We start from the raw sequence: 21,362 nt of genomic DNA, 5'->3' as shown, positions 1-21,362 counted from the left end.
GGGGCTGCCTTGGCTCCCCGAGAGGTGAGCATGCGGAGGCGAGCATGCGGAGAGAGGGGCGCATGGGTCTATGTGGAAGCCCAGCAGCCTCATCACCTTCCTGGGCGGCAGCCGTAGGAGCTGTGAGACCAAGGCAGGGGCCTGGCGCCTGACTCCGATCCCGGCTTCGCCTCTTAGTTGCTTTCCCCTCAGGCCTCGGTGCTCTCGAGAGGCCTGTGCATGCTTCATCAATGTGAAGTGCTCACAACAGAGGGGCCCAGGGCCAGAGTGCCTAAGTGTCTCTAAGTGTCAGCTGTCATTTTATCCTAACACGGAAAGACCAGGCCTCCCTGCTTCACAGGTCACCGCTAAGAGAAAGTACAAGAGTGCTTTGGAAAACTAAAAGAAGGCCAAGTATTCTTAACAGACACCGTTAAAAGCTGGAAGGGTTGTGAGCCATCATAGACACCCAGCAATTCAGGATCTGGGGACCTAGATTTTAAGAGACACTTGGGCAGGGGCCCCATGGAGAAGCTCGTCCGTGGCCGGCTACGGCAGCCACGTGTGGGAGTGAGAATCTGGCAGTGAGCTAACATCCACCAGCCAGGCACCGTCCAGGCAGTGGGACACCATGAGACACGACGTGCCGTCGAAAACACTGAGCTAGACCGTTAAGTGACAAAGTTCACGGCAGCACTATTTGCAACAGCCGAAAGATGGAAGCCACCCAAATGTCCCCCCGCTGAGAATGGATAAGCACAATGCGCTCAGTCCACACAGCGGAGGACGATTCAGCCATAACGAGGAAAGCAGCTCTGACACGCCACAGCATGGATGAACCTTGAAAACGATGTGGGGTCTAAGACGAGACCCCAAGGTTGCATACGGTGTGATTCCATTGATAGGAAATGTCCAGAACTGGCAAATCCACAGAGGCAGAAAGCAGATTAGAGGCTGCCAGCGGCTCTAACTACAGGGAGGGAGTGCAGAGACAAGAGGCTGGGGAGAGACCTGACAGGTGCAGAGTCACCTCAGGAAGGTGGTGAAAATGTTTTGGAACAAAACAGGTGATGGTTGTACAACACTGTGATAATTAAAAAAAAATTTTTTTTTTTGAGAGAGTCTCACTCTGTCACCAAGGCTGGAGTACATTGAGCACAATCTCAGCTCACTGCAAACTCTGCCTCCTGGGTTCAAGCGATTCTCCTGCCTCAGCCTCCTGAGTAGCTGGGATTACAGGCATGCGCCACCACGCCTGGCTAATATTTGTATTTTAGTAGAGACGGGGTTTCACCATGTTGGCCAGGCTGGTCTCCAACTCCTGACCTCAAGTGATCCGCTCGCCTCAGATTCCCAAATTGCTGGGATTACAGGTGTGAGCCACTGCCTCCAGCCCATTATGAGTAAATTAAATGATATACTACATGCTGCTGAATTAAATGATATACTACATGCTGCTGAATTAAATGATATACTACATGCTACTGAATTAAATGATATACTACATGCTGCTGAATTAAATGATATACTACATGCTGCTGAATTAAATGGTATACTACATGCTACTGAATTAAATGATATACTACATGCTACTGAATTAAATGATATACTACATGCTGCTGAATTAAATGATATACTACATGCTACTGAATTAAATGATATACTACATGCTACTGAATTAAATGATATACTACATGCTGCTGAATTAAATGATATACTACATGCTACTGAATTAAATGATATACTACATGCTACTGAACTGTGCACTTTAAAATTTTTATCTGTATATTACATGAATTCACCTCAATTAAAAAATAGACAATCTAAACAATAAATACATAAACACTTTTTTTTTTAAGAGACAGGGTCTTGCTCTGTTGTCCAGGCTGGAGTGCAGTGGTGCAATCAAGGCTCACTGCAGCCTTGACCTCCTGGGCTCAAAAGATTCTCCTACCTCAGCCTCCTGAGTAGCTGGGACTACAGGTGTGCACCACCATGCCCAGCTAATTTAAAAAATTTTTTGTAGAGACAGGGTGTCACTATGTTGCCCAGACTGGTCCCAAATTCCTGGTCCCAAGCAATCCTCCTGCCTCAGACTCCCAAAGTGTTTAATTTTATAAATTAAAATACAGAATTTTAATTTATAAAAAAGGACAAGTAATTCATAGCACAATCTCTTTTATTTTGCAAACAAAATAAACAGAGAATTTGTGTGTAGATGGATAGAAAGGGACGGTTCTCCCTCTGGCAGTGCAGTGGGGGTGAAACAAAGGGAAGTGTCACGTTTTGTGCTTTTATTTGACTTACACAATAAGAGTGAATATATACTGTGGTGTTTTTTGTTTGTTTGTTTGTTTTTTGAGACAGAGTCTCACTCTGTCTCCAAGCTGGAATGCAGTGGCGCTATCTCAACTCCCTACAACCTCCGCCTCCCAGGTTCAAGCAATTCTCCTGCCTCAGCCTCCTGAGTAGCTGGGATTACAGGTGCCCGCCACCATGCCCAGCTAATTTTTTTGTATTTTTAGTAGAGACAGGGTTTCACCAGGTTGGCCAGGATGGTCTTTATCTCTTCACTTCGTGATCCGCCCGCCTCGGCCTCCCAAAGTGTTGGGATTACAGGCGTGAGCCACCGAGCTAAACACCAGGCCGGGCGTGGTGGCTCACGCCTGTAATCCTAGCACTTTGGGAGGGTGAGGGGGGTGGATCACCTGAGGTCGGGAGTTCAAGACCAGCCTGACCAACATGGAGAAACCCCGTCTCTACTAAAAATACAAAATTAGCCAGGCGTGGTGGCACAGGCCTGTAATCCCAGCTCCTCGGGAGGCTGAGGCAGGAGAATAGCTTGAACCCAGGAGGTGGAGGTTGCAGTGAGCTGAGATTGCAGCACTTCACTCCAGCCTGGGCCACAGAGCGAGACTCTGTCTCAAAAAAAAAAAAAAAGAGAGAAAATGCCCTGAGATGATTGAGCAACTTGGCCCAAATCTCACTGCTAGTTAGTGGTCATGTGGGAGCTGTAATCTGGGTCTCTTCATATCAGACCAGTGTGTTTTTCAGCCCATCAGAGGGAGCAAAGCACCTTCAACATGGGAATGATGATGACCACAGCTCACATTTCTCAGGAAGTTGGTCTCAGATCACCTGGGCCCGTGTTTACACCACTGCTCTTTGATGTGCCTTTGCTACCGCAGACATCCTGGCTGGCAGGCTCTGCACTAGAAGTCCAGCTCCTCGCCTAAGGGCAGGAAAACCCTCAGGTGTAACTTACATTCCAGACTCCCCAGGGGCTCAGGCTGAGGCCACCCTGCCGGACTCTGCTGAGATCACGGCTCTGCTCCGCTTCCTCTTGCTTTCCCTGTCCTACTTCCTCCACTCCCTCCCCTCTAGGGGCACTTCCTTCATAAGTCAGTTGTGTGGGAATCCCTGTCTCAGATTAACTCCTGGAAGAATCTGACCTAAACAGTGCTGGGCACGGTGGCTCCAGATCGCTGTAATCCCAGCGACCCAGAATCTCGGAATGTGGCCTTATTTGAAAATAGGGTATTTGCAGATGTAATTAGTCAAGATGAAGTCATGGTGGATGAGGGGGGATGAGGGGTAGGCCCTAAATCCAATACCGGGTGTCCTTATAAGACAAAGGAGGTTGAGCGCTGTGCCTCATGCCTGTAATCCCAGCACTTTGGGAGACTGAGGCAGGCAGATCACTTGAGCCCAGGAGCTTGAGATCAGCCTGGGCAACACGGTGAAACCCTCTCTCTATAAAAAGTACAAAAATTAGCTGGGTATGGTAGCACATGCCTATAGTCCCGGCTACTCGAGAGGCTGAGGCAGGAGGATTACCTGAGCAGGAGGTGAGGGAGGCGGAGGTTGCAGCGAGCCGAGATCGCACCACTGCACTCCAGCCTGCGGGACAAAGTGAGACCCTGTCTCGAGACAAAAAACAAACAAAAAAATCCCATTAAACAACAAAAGATAAAGGAGAGGGAGCTGAGACACACAGACACGGAGGAGAACGTTTGGCTGCAGAGGCAGAGACTGGGATGGCGTAGCCGCAAGTGAGGATGCCGACAGCCCCCAGAGGCAAGGAAGGACTCCTGCTGAGAGGCGCTGGAGGGAGCATGGCCTTGCTGATGCCCGACTATGAATCTCTGGCCTCCAGAACTATGAGAATAAACTGTTTTTGCCCACCCAGTTTGTGGTCATTTATTATGACAGCCCCAAGAAGCCAATATGGCAAACATATGAAGAAAGGCCCAGAGAGAGGGCACAGCAATTTTGTTCTTGTTGTTTTTTTTTTTTTTTGCGAGTCTTGCTGTGTTGCCCAGGCTGGAGCGCAGTGGTGGCAATCTCGGCTCACTGCAACCTCTGCTTTCCGGGTTCAAGCAATTCTCGTACCTCAGCCTCCCGAGTAGCTGGGATTACAGGTGCACGCCACCACACCTGGCTACTTTTTGTATTTTTTGTAGAGATGGGGCTTTGCCATGTTGCCCAGGCTGGTCTCAAACTCCTGGCCCCAAGTGATCCACCCGCCTCGGCCTCCCAAAGTGCTGGGATGACAGGCATGAGCCACCACGCTTCTGAGAGCACGGCTGAGCTCAATGTGTCCAATTCGGCAGCCACCAGCAGCCACTGAGCACGTGAAATGGGGCCTATCCAAATGGACATATGCTGCAAGCATAAAATACACATTGCCATTGTCAGTTGATGGATAAACAAATGTAGGGCCTGCACACAATGGAATGTACTCAGCCTTAGGATGGAAGGAGATTCTGACATGGGTTACAACATGGATAAACCTCGAAAACATTGTTAGGTGAAATAAGCCAGACACAAAAGGAAAAATACCATATGACTCCACTTATAGGAGACGCCTAGAGTAGTTAAATCCATAGAGACAGTAAGTAGAATGGTGGGTGCCAGGGGCCAATGGAGTGGCGGGTGGGAAATTAGTGTTTAATGGGGACAGTGTTTCAGTCTTTCGAGATGAAAAGAGTTCTGGAGATGGATGGTGGTGGTGGCTGCACAAGACTGTGAATGTACTTAATGCCTCTGAACTGTACACTTAAAAGTGACTAAGACAGGGCCGGGTGTGGTTGCTCACGCCTGTAATCCCAGCACTTTGGGGCTCCAAGGCAGGAGGATTGCTTGAGGCCAGGAGTTTCAGACCAGCCTGGACAACATAGTGAGACCCCCGTCTCTACCAAAAAAATTTAAAAATTAGCCAGGCATGGTGGTGCACACCTGTCGTCCCAGCTACTTAGAAGACTGAGGTGGTGGAATCTTTTGAGCCCAGGAGGCTGAGGCTATGGTGAACTATAATTGCGCCACTGCACTCCAGCCTTGAAGACAGAGCCCTGTCTCAAAAAAAAAAAAAAAAACGCTTGTAATCCCAGCACTTTGGGAGGCCGAGGCGGGCGGATCACGAGGTCAGGAGATCGAGACCACGGTGAAACCCCGTCTCTACTAAAAATACAAAAAAAAAAAGGGAGAGCAGCGGTTAAGATGGTAAATTTTATGTAAAATGTACGTTAGATTTTTTTCACAACAGAATATGAATATATACACATATACACACATACATACATACGTATGTATTCTACCAGATTTCAAAGACTTAATATGAAAAAAATGCAAAATATCTCATTGATAATCTCATTGATAATTTTTATACTGATTACATGTTATAAGGATACTTACTGCTTTGGATCTACTGGGTTCAATAAAATATATTATAGAAAATACTTTCATCTGGCCTGGCATGGTGGCTCATGCCTGTAATCCCAGCACTTTGGGAGGCTGAGGTGGGCGGATCACGAAGGTCAGGAGATCGAGACCATACTGGCTAACATAGTGAAACCCCGTCTCTGCTAAAAATACATAAATTAGCTGAGTGTGGTGGCACGTGCCTGTGGTCCAGGCTACTTGGGAGGCCGAGGCAGGAGAATCGCTTGAACCTGGGAGGTGGAGGTTGCAGTGAGCCGAGATCGCCCCACTGCACTCCAGCCTAGGCCACAGAGCGAGACTCCATCTCGAAAAAATAAAAAAATAAAAAGTAAATTACTTCATCTGTTTCTTTTTACTTTTTTGAATGTGCCAAGTAGAAGAATGACAATGACTTCTCTTTTATTGCACAGTGTTGTTTTGTAATGCCCTTCAGAAAATGATAACGTGGTCAGTTTTCCTCTTCCCCTGGTGGCTAAGCTGTTCCTTTAGAGCCCAAAGATTTTTTTCCAGACCCATGAGCAAATCTTCACACCCCATCCCCCGGCACGATGGCTTGCATACCTGTCATTCATTTCTGCCTGTGCTAACAAGTTTCTGCGAGCTGCCCTCCAGCTGACAAACTGGATTTCCACAAACAGCCGGGAGCAAAGTGCTTTTTAATCTGGAGACTTCCGGGGGTAGAGAAGCCTGCCAGGTGCCTCTGAGCACAATGTCCCAGTTGAACTGCTGGGAAGGCCACACTGTTCCATGCAGGGCTGGCTCCTCTCAGCACCCCCTCACCCCCCAACATAGGAATCGGACGACTGCACCCCCAAGTCCTCGGTCTACCCCTGGCCTCTGCCTGGCACATTCTCAGCCCTCACTTCCCGGTCTCCACCTTCTCCCAAGGACCTTGTCTGTCCCAGGTCTGTTCCCCTAGCAGGTGGAAGACATGCTTTCTCCTTGTTGTGTTCCCATGGTTTCCCATGCAAAATAAAAATAACCACGGAAGGCATGCCTGGCATCTGCCCCGCCTCTCCACTCAGGCGGGAGGGCTGCCGCGCCTTGCGCCTCCTGAGCTAACCCTTTGGGAGCCGGACCCATACTAGATGCCATTTAAGTGCGTCTCAGATTGCTCACGTGTGGGCTGATTCATGACAAGCCCAGCAGGGATCTGGAAGGCTGTGGAAGCAAAGCTCCCTGGGTGGAGGGCACTGCGAGCGTGCGTGCACTGATGCACAGGGAAGCGGCTCAGAGCCCTCAGGTCCAGGCCCTGTGGGTCCCTGAGGCCTCTGGGCACCCTGCAGAAGTGTCGGAAGTTTAACATAGTTTCCCTATGGCCCAGCAATTCCACTCCTAGGTATACACCTCAAAGAACTGAAAACATAGGTCCACACAAAAGCTTGAGCACGACGTTCACAGCAGCGCGATTCACAACAGCCAAAAGGTGGTGACATCTCACCGGTCCATCCACAGATGAGTGGGCAAACGACATGCAGTAAGGCCATAGAATGGAATATGATTCAGACAATTCGGACATGAAAAGGCAAGGCCGGGCGCGGTGGCTCACGCCTGTAATCCCAACACTTTGGGAGGCCAAGGTGGGCAGATCACCTGATGTCAGAACTTCAACGCCAGCCTGGCCAACATGGTGAAATCCCGTCTCTATTAAAAATACAAATATTAGATGGACGTGGTGGCGCACACCTGTAGTCGCAGCTACTTGGGAGGCCGAGGCAGGAGGATCACTTGAACCTGGGAGGTGGAGGTTGCAGTGAGCCAAGATTGCACCACTGCATTCCAGCCTGGGCGACGGAGTGAGACTCTGTCTCAAAACAAACAAACAAACAAACAAAAAAGTCCTCCTTCTTGGGCTGAAGGAAATTGGGATAGGGTTCCAGGGTCCTCCAGGCCCAGGCTTACTTTGCTGCTAGAAAACTTTCTAATGTCCAAGTCACTGCAGCAGGGAGACACAGGCCCCAGAATGTGCCTCCCTGCCCTGCCTCCAACCTGGCAAAGCCCAGAACAGGCACAGAGTGGGCACTCCATCAGAGATAAGGGAGACAAAGGGTGAGCAAAGGAATGCATGGCAGGCCTCTGTCTGGAATCGTAAGCTTTTGGGTGGTGGAACACCACGGAGGATCAATCCATGGTGGGCATGATTTCAGTCTCCCCACCAGCCTTAACCACACGGTCTCCAGCAGCCCTGGGTCAAATGGTCCCAGAGAGACATAAGCCTTCTTTCAGGGAGCTGATTTCAGCCGATCTGGGTTCCACTTCTGACTCTGCCACTAACTTGCTGTGTGACCTTGAACAAATCACTCTCCCTCTCTCAGTCTAAACTTTTCTCATCTGTTCAGTAGGTTGGACTGGATAATGATAACCCATAGTAATAATAGCTAATACTTGCTGAGTGTTTTCTATGAACCAGGCAAGATTCTAAGCAGTCTGTACAGATTCATTGATTTTACCCTCATGACAAGCTTATGAGGGAGGTATGGTCATTTCTTCCATTTTTACATGGGGGGCAACTTAGGCACACGAAGGTCACGTGACTTGATCAAGGTCACATAGCAGTGAGGTTTCAGGGTCAGGACTCAAACCTGGGCCGCCTGGCTCCAGAAACTGCTTAGAATCATGAGAACTTTTGTTTTCATTGTTACTAATCAAATCTCAACAAAGGAAATCCGAGGAAAGGAGAATCCAGACCTGGATCAAACTTTTCCTTTTTCCTTGGTTCCCACAGTCCTTTTCAGTGCCATGTATGTTTTTGTAAATTTATATATATATGTATGTGTGTGTGTATATATATATATATATATATATATATATACTTTTTTTTTGAGACAGAGTCTTGCTCTGTCGCCCAGGCTGGAGTGCGGTGTTGCGATCTCAGCTCACTGCAACCTCCATCTCCCGGGTTCAAACGAATCTCCTGCCTCAGCCTCCCGAGTAGCTGGGACTACAGGTGCCCACCTCCACGCCTAGTTAATTTTTGTATTTTTAGTAGAGACTGGGTTTCATCACGTTGGCCAGGCCTCAAACTCCTGACCTCAAATGATCCACCTGCCTCGGCCTCCCAAAGGGCTGGGATTACAGGCGTGAGCCACCGTGCCTGGCCTTTAGTGCCATACTTGATTCTGCAGAGTGGTCACCACACATTCTGAAGTCGGGCACCCACCCCAGGTCCGTCCCCATTCCATCAAACATGAGGAGGAGGCTCATGTGGGGAGCCAAGGAGTTTCTCAGAAGTATTGACTCTGAGTTTTCCTTGGGGTGAGCTGCAGGAGGCACTCCTGCTTTAGCGGGCAGGAAGCTGCAGGGCTGAGCAGAGCAGATGCCGCCCACAGCCCCGCCTGGCTCGAATCTTGCGGCCCGTTTGTCCTTTCACCAGCACCAGCAGAGGCCTTGCATGAAGGTTCTAGACAAGTGCTTATTGGATGAGTGACAGTTCACGGGCTCCAGTGCCATTCAGGTCTGGGATGCCGTCCCGGCTGCTCACTGGTAAGCATGTGCCTGTGATAAGAGCCTCCAATCTCTTCCCAGCACACTTAGAATAAAATTCAAACCTTAGCCTCTAAGGAGCTACATGACCTGACCCCTGTGACCTCAGCTCCAACCTCCTGACGCCTCAATCATCTTCTGATACACTAGCCTTCCTTATTTTTCTTTTTTTTTTTTTGAGACAGAGTCTCGCTCTGTCGCCCAGGCTGGAGTGCCGTGGCGCGATCTCGGCTCACTGCAAGCTCCGCTTCCCGGGTTCACGCCATTCTCCTGCCTCAGCCTCTCCGAGTAGCTGGGACTACAGGCGCCCGCCACCACGCCCGGCTAATTTTTTGTATTTTTTTTTTTTAGTAGAGACGGGGTTTCACCGTGGTCTCGATCTCCTGACCTCGTGATCCGCCCGCCTCGGCCTCCCAAAGTGCTGGGATTACAAGCGTGAGCCACCGCGCCCGGCCTATTTTTTTAATCTTACTGTCGCCCAGGCTGGAGTGCAGTGGTATGATCTCAGCTCACTGTGGCCTTGACCTCCCAGGCTCAAGTGATCCTCCCGCCTCAGCCTTTAAGTAGCTCAGATTACAGGTGTGCATCGCTGCACCTGGCTTATTTTTTAAAAAATTGTTAGTAGAGATGGGGTCTGTGCTGCCCAGGCTGGTCTCGAACTCCTGGCCTCAAGTGATCTTCCTGCTTCAGCCTCCCAAAGTGCTGGGATCACAGGTGTGAGCCACCGTGCCCGGCCTACACTGGCCTTCTTGGTTTCCCTCAAATGCTCATGTCCCAGGGCCTTTGCACGACTGCCCTTGCAACCCCCAAACCAACACATGCAGATATTTGCGTGGCTCACTCTGTTACTTCGTTAGGGTTCAAATGTGACCTCCTCGGAGGCCTTCCCTTATGACTGTATCCAAAGATGTCCCTACCAAGTCACTCTATCGCATGCCCCACTGCAGCTCTCCCAGAGCATGGCCGCCCCCTGGACTTATGGCGTCTGTGTGTTTACATGTTAAGCCCCTTTCTCCTCTGCACAGCACACAAGCTTCCCAAGGGCAGGGTCTCTGTCACGTTTAACACATATCCCAGGGCCAAGAGAGGAGCCTGACAAACAGAGGGGAGCCTGTGACGGTTTGCCGAAAGGACCTCTGTGTTACCATCTGTAAACTGAGGCTACATGATGTCTCTCTGCCAGGGTTATGGTGCGAATCAACACGATACTGAAGGCGAAGGGCTTTGGGAATCAGCCAGCACCGCATCAGCGTCCAGGGGTGGTGGCGACAATCGCTAATGTGGGCGATGAGAAAAGGAACAGCCGGCCCCCTTGCATTGGCGCTGGCCCCCGCTTACCTTCGTGCTTCTGGAACTCCTCCTCTGAGAAGTTGACATCCTTGTGGGAGAGGTTGGTCATGAGCTGCTTGTTCTCCTCCTGCAGCTGGGCGATCTGGGACAGGAGGTCCTGCGCCTCCCCTCGCCACACATCCTCCACCAGCTCCAGCTCCTGCCAAGGCGAGGGGACAGCACAGGGTCACTGCCCGCCCAGGGCAGCAGCCCCACCCACCTGACCCTCAGGGGCAGCTTGGGTTGCCGGGACTTTGGGCCGTCGCCTTCCTCGTGAGAACTGGGCATCAGGCAGCTGGGCCGGCAAGGCCACAATGAGTCCCATGTGGCACCTCTGCAAGAAACAGAAGCCACCCTTCTTTGGGGCAGATGCCTGCATTTATGCTGTTAGGACCTGGCTCAGTTAGAACTGCCCCAAGGACAACCACAAAGCTAGTGCGGCATCTTGAAGCTCTCTTCAGAGTAGGCAGAGCAGCCCCAGGATACGGGGGTCCTAACGTTCCTAACCTCTGGGGGGCACACCCCCTGATCTCTGGACAGACAGTTGGGACAAACCTCTCTCCAAGGGAGTCAGAGGCCTCGAGAATCCTGGGGATGCCGAGGCAGACGGGGCCCCCTGCCCCAGCGTTCCTTAGGTATCTGATCCAGGTATCTCTCCACGGGGTCTTCAACCACTGACTCGACCACCCTGAGCCTCAGTTTCCCTCAGTGGGGGAACCAAAACAAAGGCTCACAAAGTGAATGTGAGGATAAATAAAATCAGCCTATTAAAGTTATTATGTGGGTGGCTGTAGTCAAAGAAATAGCCAATAACAAGTGCTGACAAGGATAGGAAGAAACTGGAACCCTCCTACACTGCTGGTGGGAATGGAAAATGGTGCAGACATTTTGGAAAACACTCTGGCAGTTTCGCACAACATTAACACAGAGTTACCATAGGACCCAGCGATTCCAGTCCTTGGATCGGCTCAAGAGATATGAACACAATGTCCACATGAAAATGTGTGCAGGTGAATGTTCCTCGCAGCATTATTCCTAGTAGCCAAAAGGACCCCAGTGTCCATCAACTGATGAATGGGTAAATAAACATGGCACATCCATACAATGGAACATTATTTGGCCATGAAAAGGAATGAAGGTCTGGCATATGCTACAACCTAGGTGGACCCTGAAAACATTATGGAAAGAAGCCAGACACAAAAGGTCACATGTTATATGATCAGTTTTAGAAAATGTCTAATATCGGCAAATGCCTAGAGATAGGAAGCAGACTGGTGGTTGTCTAGAGCCAGAGTGCTAGAGGGGAGACGAGGAATGACTGGGAATGGGTATGGATTTTATTTTGGGGGGTGATGAAAATGTTCTAAAATTGATAGTGGCAGGGCGCGGTGGTTCACGCCTGGAATCCCAGCACTTTGGGAGGCCAAGGCAGGTGGATCACTTGAGGTCAGAAGTCCATGACCAGCCTGGCCAACATGGCGAAACCCCGTCTCTACTAAAAATACAAAAATTAGCTGGGTGTGGTGGTGGATGCCTGTAATCCCAGCTACTCGGGTGGCTGAGGCAGGGGAATTACTTGAAGCTGGGAAGGGAGGTTGCGGTGAGTCAAGATTATGCCACTGCACTCCAGCCTGGGTGACTGAGCGAGACCCTGTCTTGGAAAAAATAATTATAAATAAAATAAAATTGATGGTGATCGTGATGACGGCTGCAAAACTCTAAAAACCATTGAAGTGTACACCTTATTTATTTTTAGAGACAGAGTCTTGTTCTGTCACCCAGGCTGGAGTGCAGTGGCACAGTTATAGTTCATTGCAGCCTTGAACTCCCAGGCTCAAGTGATCCTCCCACCTCAGCCTCCCAGTAGCTGGGACTACAGGAGCATGCCACCACAACTGGCTACTTTTTTCTTTTTTTTTTTTTAGAGATGGGGTATTGCTGGGCTGGGCATGGTGGCTCACGCCTGCAACCTCAGCACTTTGGGAGGCCGAGGTGGGCAGATCACTTGAGGTCAGGAGTTCGAGACCAGCCTGACCAATATGGTGAAACCATGTCTCTACTAAAAATACAAAAAATTAGCCGGGTGTGGTGGCGGGCGCCTGTAATCCCAGCTACTCAGGAGGCTGAGGAGGAGAATTGCTTGCACCTGGGAGGTGGAGGTTGTGGTGAGCTGGGATTGTATCACTGCACTCCAGCCTGGACAACAGAATGAGACTCTGTCTCAAAAAAAAAAAAAAAAAAAAGAAGAAATGGGGTATTGCTATGTTGCCCAGGCTTGTCTCAATCTCCCGGGCTCAAGCAATCTTCCCACCTTGGCCTCCCAAAGTACTGGGAGTACAGGCGTGAGCCACCGTGCCCAGCCAGAAGTGTATACTTTAAATGAGTGTTATGGTATCTGAATTATATTAATAAAACTGGTAGCCCTCCACCCCTGCAAAAAAACAAAAACAAAAACAAAAAAACGGTATTTGGTAAAACCGTAAGCTAGCTCACAAAGCAGGGTTGCTGTTGTCTCTATAAAACAGTGGTTTAAGGGCCGGGCATGGTGGCTCACACCTGTAACCCTAGCACTTTGGGAGGCCAACGCAGGTGGATCACTTGAGGTCAGGAGTTTGAGCCCAGCCTGGCCAACATGGCAAAACCCCGTCTCTACTAAAAATACAAAAATGAGCCGAGCATGGTGGTGTGCACCTGTAATCCCAGCTACTTGGGAAGCTGAGCCAGCAGAACTGCTCGAACCTGGGAGGCAGAGGCTGTAGTGAGCGGAGAACAAGCCACGGCACTCCAGTCCAGGGCACAGAGTGAGACTCCATGTCAAAAAATAAAATAAAAATAAAATAAAATAAATAAAAAATAAAATAAAATAGTGGTTCAAGGCATGGACACTGGAGCCTGCTGACCTAAATCTGAATCCTGTTTCTGCTGCTTACTAGCTGAACTTGGCGAGTTATTCAGCCTTCTGGTGCCCCACAAATGAGGAAACTAGTGTGGTATCTGCCGGGAAGGGTGGGTGTGAGGATTAAATGGTTACTATAAGTGAAGCGCCTGGAACATGCCTAGCACCCAGAAAGCACTAACAATGTGTATGCTGATCTGTGTCCCATCCCTACAATCCATCACAAGCGGCCAGGTGGCTGGATGCTAGGCATGGACTCTGTCCATCTTCTAAATAAGTTCTCAGACCCACCTCCTTTGTCAGAAGCCTGCCGCATTGGGGAAGAGAGTAATAGCCTAGTATTTGCACAGTGGGCGCAAGGTCACCAGCGGAGGTGAAGGGCAGGGCCGGAGTGGAAGTGGTGGTGGAGGGATGGAGAGGGAATGTTGACCTCCCATAAGCAGGTGGGGCCTGGAAGCAGAAAGAGGCTCATCCAGCCCTGTTCCTCTCTGTTTCCAAGTGGCACAGGCTGGGCTCACACGGGGCTCTGAGAATATTGGTCAAGTGTAACTGGCTGGGGCAGGCAGAATAATGGCTCCTAAAGTTATCCAAGTCCTAATCCCTGAGAATATGTTACCTTACATGGCAAAAGGGACTGTGCAGAGAGGATTAAGTTAAGGATCTTAGGCATGGCACGGTGGCTCATACCTATAATCCCTGTAATTTAGGAGGCTGAGGTGGGAGCATTGATTTAGGCTAGGAGTTTGAGAACAGCCTGGGCAACATGGCAAAACCCTGTCTCTACAAAAAATACAAAAATTAGCTGGGCGTGGTAGTGCACGTCTGTAGTACCAGCTACTTGGGAGGCTGAGGTGGGAGGATCACTTGAGCCCAGGAGGTTGAGGCTGCAGTGAGCTGTGATTGCACCACAGCACTCCAGCCTGGGCAACAGAGCAAGACCCCATTTTTGTTTTTTAAAAAAAGGCTCTTGAGGCTGGGCACGATGGCTCACGCCTATGATCCCAGCAATTTGGGAGGCCAAGGCAGGAGGATCACTTGAGGTCAGGAGTTCGAGACCAGCCTGGCCAACATGGCAAAACTCCGTCTACTAAAAATACAAAAATTAGCTGGACATGGTGGTGTGCACCTGAAATCCTAGCTACTCAGCAGGCTGAGGCATGAGAATCACTTGAACCTGGGAGGCAGAGGTTGCAGTGAGCCGAGATCATGCCACTGCACTCCAGCCTGGGCGACAGAGTGAAACTGTGTCTCAGAAAAAAAAAAAAAAAAAAAAAATCTCATGAGATGGGGAGATGATTCTGGATTATCTGGCTGGATTATCTGGTGTGCCGATGTCATGCCAGGGTCTTCATAAGAGGAAGGCAGGTCAGCGTTAGAGGAATATGAGGGAGATGGGAAGAAGCTACGCTGCTGGCTTTGAAGATGGAGGAAGGGGCCACAAGCCAGAGAATGCAGAGTCCTTAGGTTGGGGAAGGCAAAGAAATGGATCCTCCTCCACAGCCCCCCAAAGGAGTGGAGCCTTCCCAACACCTTGATTTGAACTCAGTGAGAGCCATCTCCGACTTCTGACGTCCAGAAATTTCTCCAGTATTATTCATATTGATATTACCCATATGCCTCCATAATACCGTATGACATTGTATCCATAATATTGAATTATTCAGTTCAATAAGACAATATGTTTCTGGCCAGGCGTGGTGGGTCACGCCTATAATCCTAGTACTTTGGGAGGCTGAGGCAGGAGAATCACTTGAGCCCAGGAGTCTGTGGCCAGCCTGGGCAACATGGCAAGACCTGTCTCTGCTAAAAATTAAGCCGGGTGTGGTGGCACATGCCTGCAGTCCAGCTACTTGGGAAGCTGAGGTGGGAGGATCACTTGTGTCAGGGAGGCTGAAGCTGCAGTGAGCCATGGTCACGCCACGGCACGCCAGCCTGGGCAACAGAGTGATATGCTGTCTCAAAAAAAAAAAAAAAAAGATAACACATTTCTGCTGTTTTGAGCCACTAAGTTTGCATTGACTTGTTTTTGTTTTTTTGAGACGGAGTCTCGCTCTGTCGCCCAGGCTGGAGTGCAGTGGCGCCATCTCGGCTCACTGCAAGCTCCGCCTCCTGGGTTCATGCCATTCTCCTGCCTCAGCCTCCTGAGTAGCTGGGACCACAGGCGCCCGCCACCACGCCCAGCTAATTTTTTATATTTTCAGTAGAGACAGGGTTTCACCGTGTTAGCCAGGATGGTCTCGATCTCCTGACCTTGTAATCCGCCCACCTCGGCCTCCCAAAGTGCTGGGATTACAGGCTTGAGCCACTGTGCCCCACCAGTTTGTGTTGATTTGTTACAGCAGCCACAGTGGATGAATACATACTTTAACCCTCAGTTCTTTTTTCTTTCTTCTCCCAGTGAACTGAAGTTGATGCTGGGGTTGCTGATTCTTGCCTCTGAGTTGACCACTCAGAATCTCAGGCTGCCTCCATACCAGCCAAGTGGCTCTCCGGAGAAGTCAGCCCTGATCAATCATCTCCTTCACGTTCTTCCCTCATCCGAGCCTACAAGGCCCGGCACCTTCCTGATTCATCTCCCAGTCCTCTTCCTCACTCGCTCTGCTCCAGCCACACCGACTCTATGTTCTTTGAACATGCCAAGTGCATTCCTACCTCAGGACCTTTGCACTAGCCACCTCTTCTGCCTAGAATGTCTCTTCCCCAGATCAATCTGTGGCTGGATCCTATCCTTCATTCGGATCTCAGCTCAGATGTCACCTCCTCAGGGAAGCCTTCCTGACTGCCCCATCTGTTAGACCACCACCCTAGTCAGTCTCTTTCATGTCTCCCAGTTTTATTTTCTTTATGGCACTTATCATAAGCCGATTTTTTTTTTCCTGAGACAAAGTCTCGCTCTGTTGCTCAGGCTGGAGTGCAGTGACATGATCTCGGTTCAATGCAACCTTCACCTCCCAGGTTCAAGCGATTCTCCTGCCTCTGCCTCCTGAGGCGCGCGCCACCACACCCGGCTAATTTTTGTATTTTTAGTAGAGATGAGGTTTCACCATGTTGGCCAGGATGGTCTCGACCTCCTGACCTCAAGTGATCCAGCTGCCTCGGCCTCCCAAAGTGCTGGGATTACAGGTGTGAACCACTGCGCCCAGCCTGAATGTTTTGTTTTTTTTTTTTCAATCTATCTTGGTTAGGCACAGTGGCTCACGCCCGTAGTCCCAGCACTTTGAGAGGACAAGACAGGAGGACTGCTTGAGCCCAAGAGTTCAAGACTAGCCTGGGCAACATAGTGAGACCTTGTCTCTAAAGGAAAAAAGAATTACAGTGTGCCTGTAGTCTTAGCTACTCAGGAGGCTGAGGCAGGAGGATCACTTGAATCCAGGTGTTCAGGGCTGCAGGGAGCCATGATGCCATCACTGCTGTCTGGCCTGGATGACAAAGTACGTCCCTGACTCAAAAAAAAAAAAAAAAAAAAAAAAGGAGAAAAAAATCTCCTCCTCATGCTAGAATAATTGCACCATCCCATGGAAAGTCAGTAGCCACACATGGCTGTTGAGCATTTGACATGCGGCTGGTCTGAGTGGAAATGTGCAGCAGGGGTTGAAGACACACCAGATTTCAAAGACGTAGTAGCAAAAAAAGAGTGCAGAATATCAAATGATAAGTTTTTATACTGATTACATTGAAATGAAAATATTTTGGATCTACTGGGTCCCATAAGATATATTTAAATTAACCTCACTGGTTTGTTGTTGTTGTTTTTGAGACAGAGTCTCACTCTGTCACCCAGGCTGGAGTGCAATGGTGTGATTTCAACTCGCTGTAATCTCTGCCTCCCGGGTTCAAGCGATTCTCCTGCCTCAGCCTCCTGAGTAGCTGGGATTACAGGCACCCGCCACCATGCCCGGCTAATTTTTGTATTTTTAGTAGAAATGGGGTTTTGCCATATTGGCGAAGCTGGTCTTGAATTCCTGACCTCAAGTGATCCACCCGCCTTGGCCCCCCAAAAGTGCTGGGATTACAGGTGTGAGCCACCGCACCCGGCCAACTTCACTGTTTTTTATTAACATGGCAAAGCTGCATAATATTTCTATGGTATAACACTGCACTAAAAAGTCAGGCTCATCAGGGCCAAGGCCTCATCTGTCATGGTCATTAATGTCTCCCCAGTGCCCAGAACAACCCATGGCACACAGTAGGTTCTCAGTAAATATATTCGCTGAATGAGTGAAGGAATAGCATAGTCTGGTATGTTACATGTGAGTGTATCAGCCCAGCCATTGCTTTCTAGAATTTATTTGTGTTTTCCCTTTCTTCCCTGTTACCCACCTGCTGCCTGACATGAGACTTTGCTTTTCTCTGCAGAGCCATGGCACCAAGTAGGGCACTGTGCTCGCTATGGCCTGTCAACAGGGTTGCAGACTGAGTAATGAGACAGAACATGACACAAATGTGGCCTGCGTCTGAGTGATGAGTGGAAGTGAGTGAGTGGGTCTACTGGGAGGAGGAGTAGCGGGAAGAAAGTGTATGTCCTTTACTGGAGCCATAATTGCTGAAAGAGAGAGAAAAAAGGAAGGGGGAGGGAAGAAGAAGAGGAAAGGGAAGAGGAATGGAGGGGGACAGACTAAACCAGGACATGCCAAAGAGATTTTTGTGGAAATACCACCTTGAAGAGCCTTTGAGACTCTGCAGGAAAAAAAAAAAATCATATAAGTCTCTCTCCATCCCAAGAATGTGAAGTAAAGGGGTCTGGGGTGGGAAAAGAATTGCATCCTTGATTTAGAGAGGTCATCCTCAATGTAAGTCAACAAGCCCTGGCCCTGAGCGCATGGTGTTCACTTCCCAGCTGAACGTGTTCCAGAGGCAACAAGTGCAGCTGCTGAGAATTCCATGTGACTTCAGACCTGGTGGCCTCCGATGGCTTCCAAGGATTTCTCCCAGCTCCCCCGCAACAGAACTAAAGAGCCCCAGTCGGGGGACAGTATAGGTGCCAGGACTTCTGTGTGATCTGGTGAAAGCCCCTTAGTCCCTGTTAATAAGAGGCGCCACCTGAGAGAATTTCCAAGGTCCCTTGCCTCCTTGACCCTCTATGAGAGATGGAGACCTCTAGGGTAGGAGTAGAGGTGCTTGGGGTGGGGACAGTTTCCTAATATGAGCCTGTGAGCACCTCAATGAATGTCTCTCCAGGCCTAAAAAGAATTTTAACACTTGTAAAGCCCTTGCTATGGGCAGGCTGTGTCCTGAACACTTTATATGTATTTATATTAACTCTTTAAACCTCATCACATTCTACTGGGGGGTACTATTACTATTCCTATCCCATTTTAGAACTGAGGAAACTGAAGCACAGAGATGCTGGGTGATTTGCCCAAGATTGCACAGCCTGCAAGTGGTAGGGTTTGAAACCAGGCTGTCTAGCTCCAAAGTCCCAGCTTCTAGGAGTCTTGAAATTAATTACAGGTCAAAGCATTTTCAGGCTCCCAGAGTGACCTTGGAAATGCTGCTCAACTCTTGGGAGCCTGAGTTTCCTTCCTGCCCCTAGGGCATAGGGACCCATCAGGACGAGCACAGTCAAACATGGCAATAGTGCTGTTACCTACCTGTGGGTCTGCCCTCAGGTTAAGGGTTCAGACCCAGCTTTGGCTATTTTACTCCAAAACATAGAGATCCATCAAGGTACACAATAAGGGATGGCCTGCCCCTGAGGTTCAGAGAGGCCAACTGTATTTCCTGAGGCTGAACAGCAAGCCGGAGACTGCTCAGGCACCCTGATCCCTCAAGGCAAGGTGTTTCCTCCCATTCTCAGTCTGAAGGGGCTGCCAAGAGCATCCCTGGCTGAGGTTAGGGCAGGAAACCACATGTCTTTCACTTCCTTTTCTCCAGGAACCTCGTCTGGACTCCAGGCCCAGTGGGGAGGCCCTGATTCAGAGAGACTCCTGATCACAGGGCAGAGGCTTAGCCTTAAAGCCACCCCAAATCATCCCTTTCCCCCAATTCAAACAGGGTGGGGAGGAGACACGGGGGCCAGGACTCTCTCATCACTAATTTGGGATAAATTCCTCCTCCCACTGTGACCCTCGGTTTCCTCATCTGTAAAATGAAGATAGTCTCTATACAGTCGTGTGAGGATTAAGGATAAAATCAGGAGAGAACACGGGCTACCACAGGTTCATAAGCTAGGGGAGTCGTGGGAAGAAAGTTGCAAATATGAACCCGGAGACTGGGGGTCAGGAAGCTCAGTAGCTGGAGGTCACATTCCCTTTGCTCTGGGGAGACTGGGGGTGGGGAGATGAAGAAAGGGTCCTGGGCCTGATGTCACATCTTCTTGGGTAACTCTGGAGGGCAAGAGGCTTATTTCATGTCTGGAAAAGAATAATACTGTCTAAGCACTTAGCTTATATGGTCCCATTTAATTCTTCTAAGGTGGGTCCTATTATGATTACCATTTGACAGGTGAGGACATAAAGCACAGAGAGGTTAAGTAACTTACCCAAAGTCACACAGCTATTAAACGGTAAAGGTGGGATTGGAACTCCAGAGAACAGCTCTTAATCTCTCGGGTGGTATCTGCCAGCCACCCCTGGTCGGGCAAAAGAAGGCCAGGGCCTCCCTCCCTCCCCACGTCGGGTCTCCTCTGGTCTGGTCCCTGAACACACACATGTGTGCACCCACAGCTGCCCAATGCGGAAGAGCCCTTGGGTCCCCGCGGTCCCACTGCCCGGACGGACAGACCAAGGCCGCCGCCCACCTTCTGGTGCTTGCGCTCCTTCTCGATGCGGTCCATCCTCTCCAGGCGCAGGCGGTCCAGCTCCAGGCGCAGCTCGTCCAGCTCGGGCGCGACGTGGTGGCGGCTGACTAGCACCTCCAGGATCTCCAGGACGCGCACGACCTTGGGCATGAGGCGCGCGATGGCCTCGCAGCCGTGCTGGTCGATGACCCGCTCGAACTCGTGGCCCACAAGCGACGCGATGTCGTACACGTCCATGACGGTCAGCTCGGCCACGTTCTTCTCCAGCGCCGACTCGGCCGCCAGCGCCGACCCCCGCTCCTCCTCCATGGCCGCCCTCCTGGCCTGTCCCCCGCCCCGCAAACTCGTGCAACTCCCAAACTTGCCGCTGTCGAGGGCCAGGCCGGCCGGGCCCAGCCTGGGCCGCGGGCGGGCGCAGGGCACAGGCAGGGGCAGGGGGGGGGGGGGGGGGGGGTGTGGCGGCCGGGGTCTGGGCCGGTCGGCCGGGTCCGACTGTGGGTGGGGGGGGCAGGGAGGGCGCGCGCGTGCGCAGGCCCGCGGCGCCTCCCAAGTTGGGATCCGAGTTGCGCTCAATGGAGCCGGGCCGGGCGCCCCGGGGCGGTGCTGGCCTGAGGGGCGGCCGCGCGCGGGGCCCGAGAGGAAGGGCGGCCCGCGGATCCTCCGGGAAACTTTGGAGGCGGCGGCGGCGGCGGCGGCGAGGCCGGGTGACCGCTTCCCCACAGGGAGGCCGCGCGCCCCGCCCCGATCCCGGCGTGGCCAGGGGCGCGCCCGCTTTCCGCCGCCCGGGGGCGCCCCGGGGTCCCCCCCCAGCGCCGACTCCGCGGCCTGCACCCCAGGACCCCCTCTCCAGCCGCCGGACCCGCGGCGCCCCTCCCCCGTGCCCCGGCCGCCCCTCCCCCGCCCGGCGCTGACTCCTCCCACCACCCGGCCGCCGGGAGGGGTCCAGGCCGCCCCGGGAGAGGGGGCCGGGGGCGCTGGTATCGCGGGACGATTCGCTGCTCCAGGGAGCAGCCCCGGCCTCGGAGAGGGATGGAGGGGTCACGAGGAGGTCCCCGGGCAGGGACTCATCCCGGGAAAAGAACGGGGACCCCCCCCCGACCCGCAGACACTCCGCGCAGACCCGGCCACCAGGCGGACTTGCAGAGGCGCCCGGAGAGGGGCCGACGTGTGGAGGAATGCTGGATCCCCGGAGCCCCAGGGCGCTCCTCCTCGAGC

General features: G+C 51.3%; 1 protein-coding gene across 1 annotated transcript in view; it reads right to left on the bottom strand.

Moving 5' to 3' along the window:
• RILPL1 (Rab interacting lysosomal protein like 1) overlaps positions 1-20,541 on the bottom strand; it is a 59,655-nt gene extending 39,114 nt beyond the window's left edge. The window contains exons 1-4 of the mRNA XM_058425182.1: positions 20,148-20,541; positions 10,522-10,672; positions 6,820-7,035; positions 866-897 (exon numbers count right to left, since the gene is read on the bottom strand). Of these exons, the coding sequence (XP_058281165.1) occupies positions 866-897; positions 6,820-7,035; positions 10,522-10,672; positions 20,148-20,456 (708 nt within the window). The 5' untranslated portion in view covers positions 20,457-20,541. The remainder of the gene's footprint in view (positions 1-865; positions 898-6,819; positions 7,036-10,521; positions 10,673-20,147) is intronic.
• Positions 20,542-21,362: the final 821 nt, after the last annotated feature.

This window comes from Hylobates moloch, unplaced genomic scaffold (assembly GCF_009828535.3).
Source record: "Hylobates moloch isolate HMO894 unplaced genomic scaffold, HMol_V3 SCAFFOLD_12, whole genome shotgun sequence".
NCBI classification, from domain to species: Eukaryota; Metazoa; Chordata; class Mammalia; order Primates; family Hylobatidae; genus Hylobates; species Hylobates moloch.
This window is presented reverse-complemented; position numbering and strand designations above follow the sequence as displayed.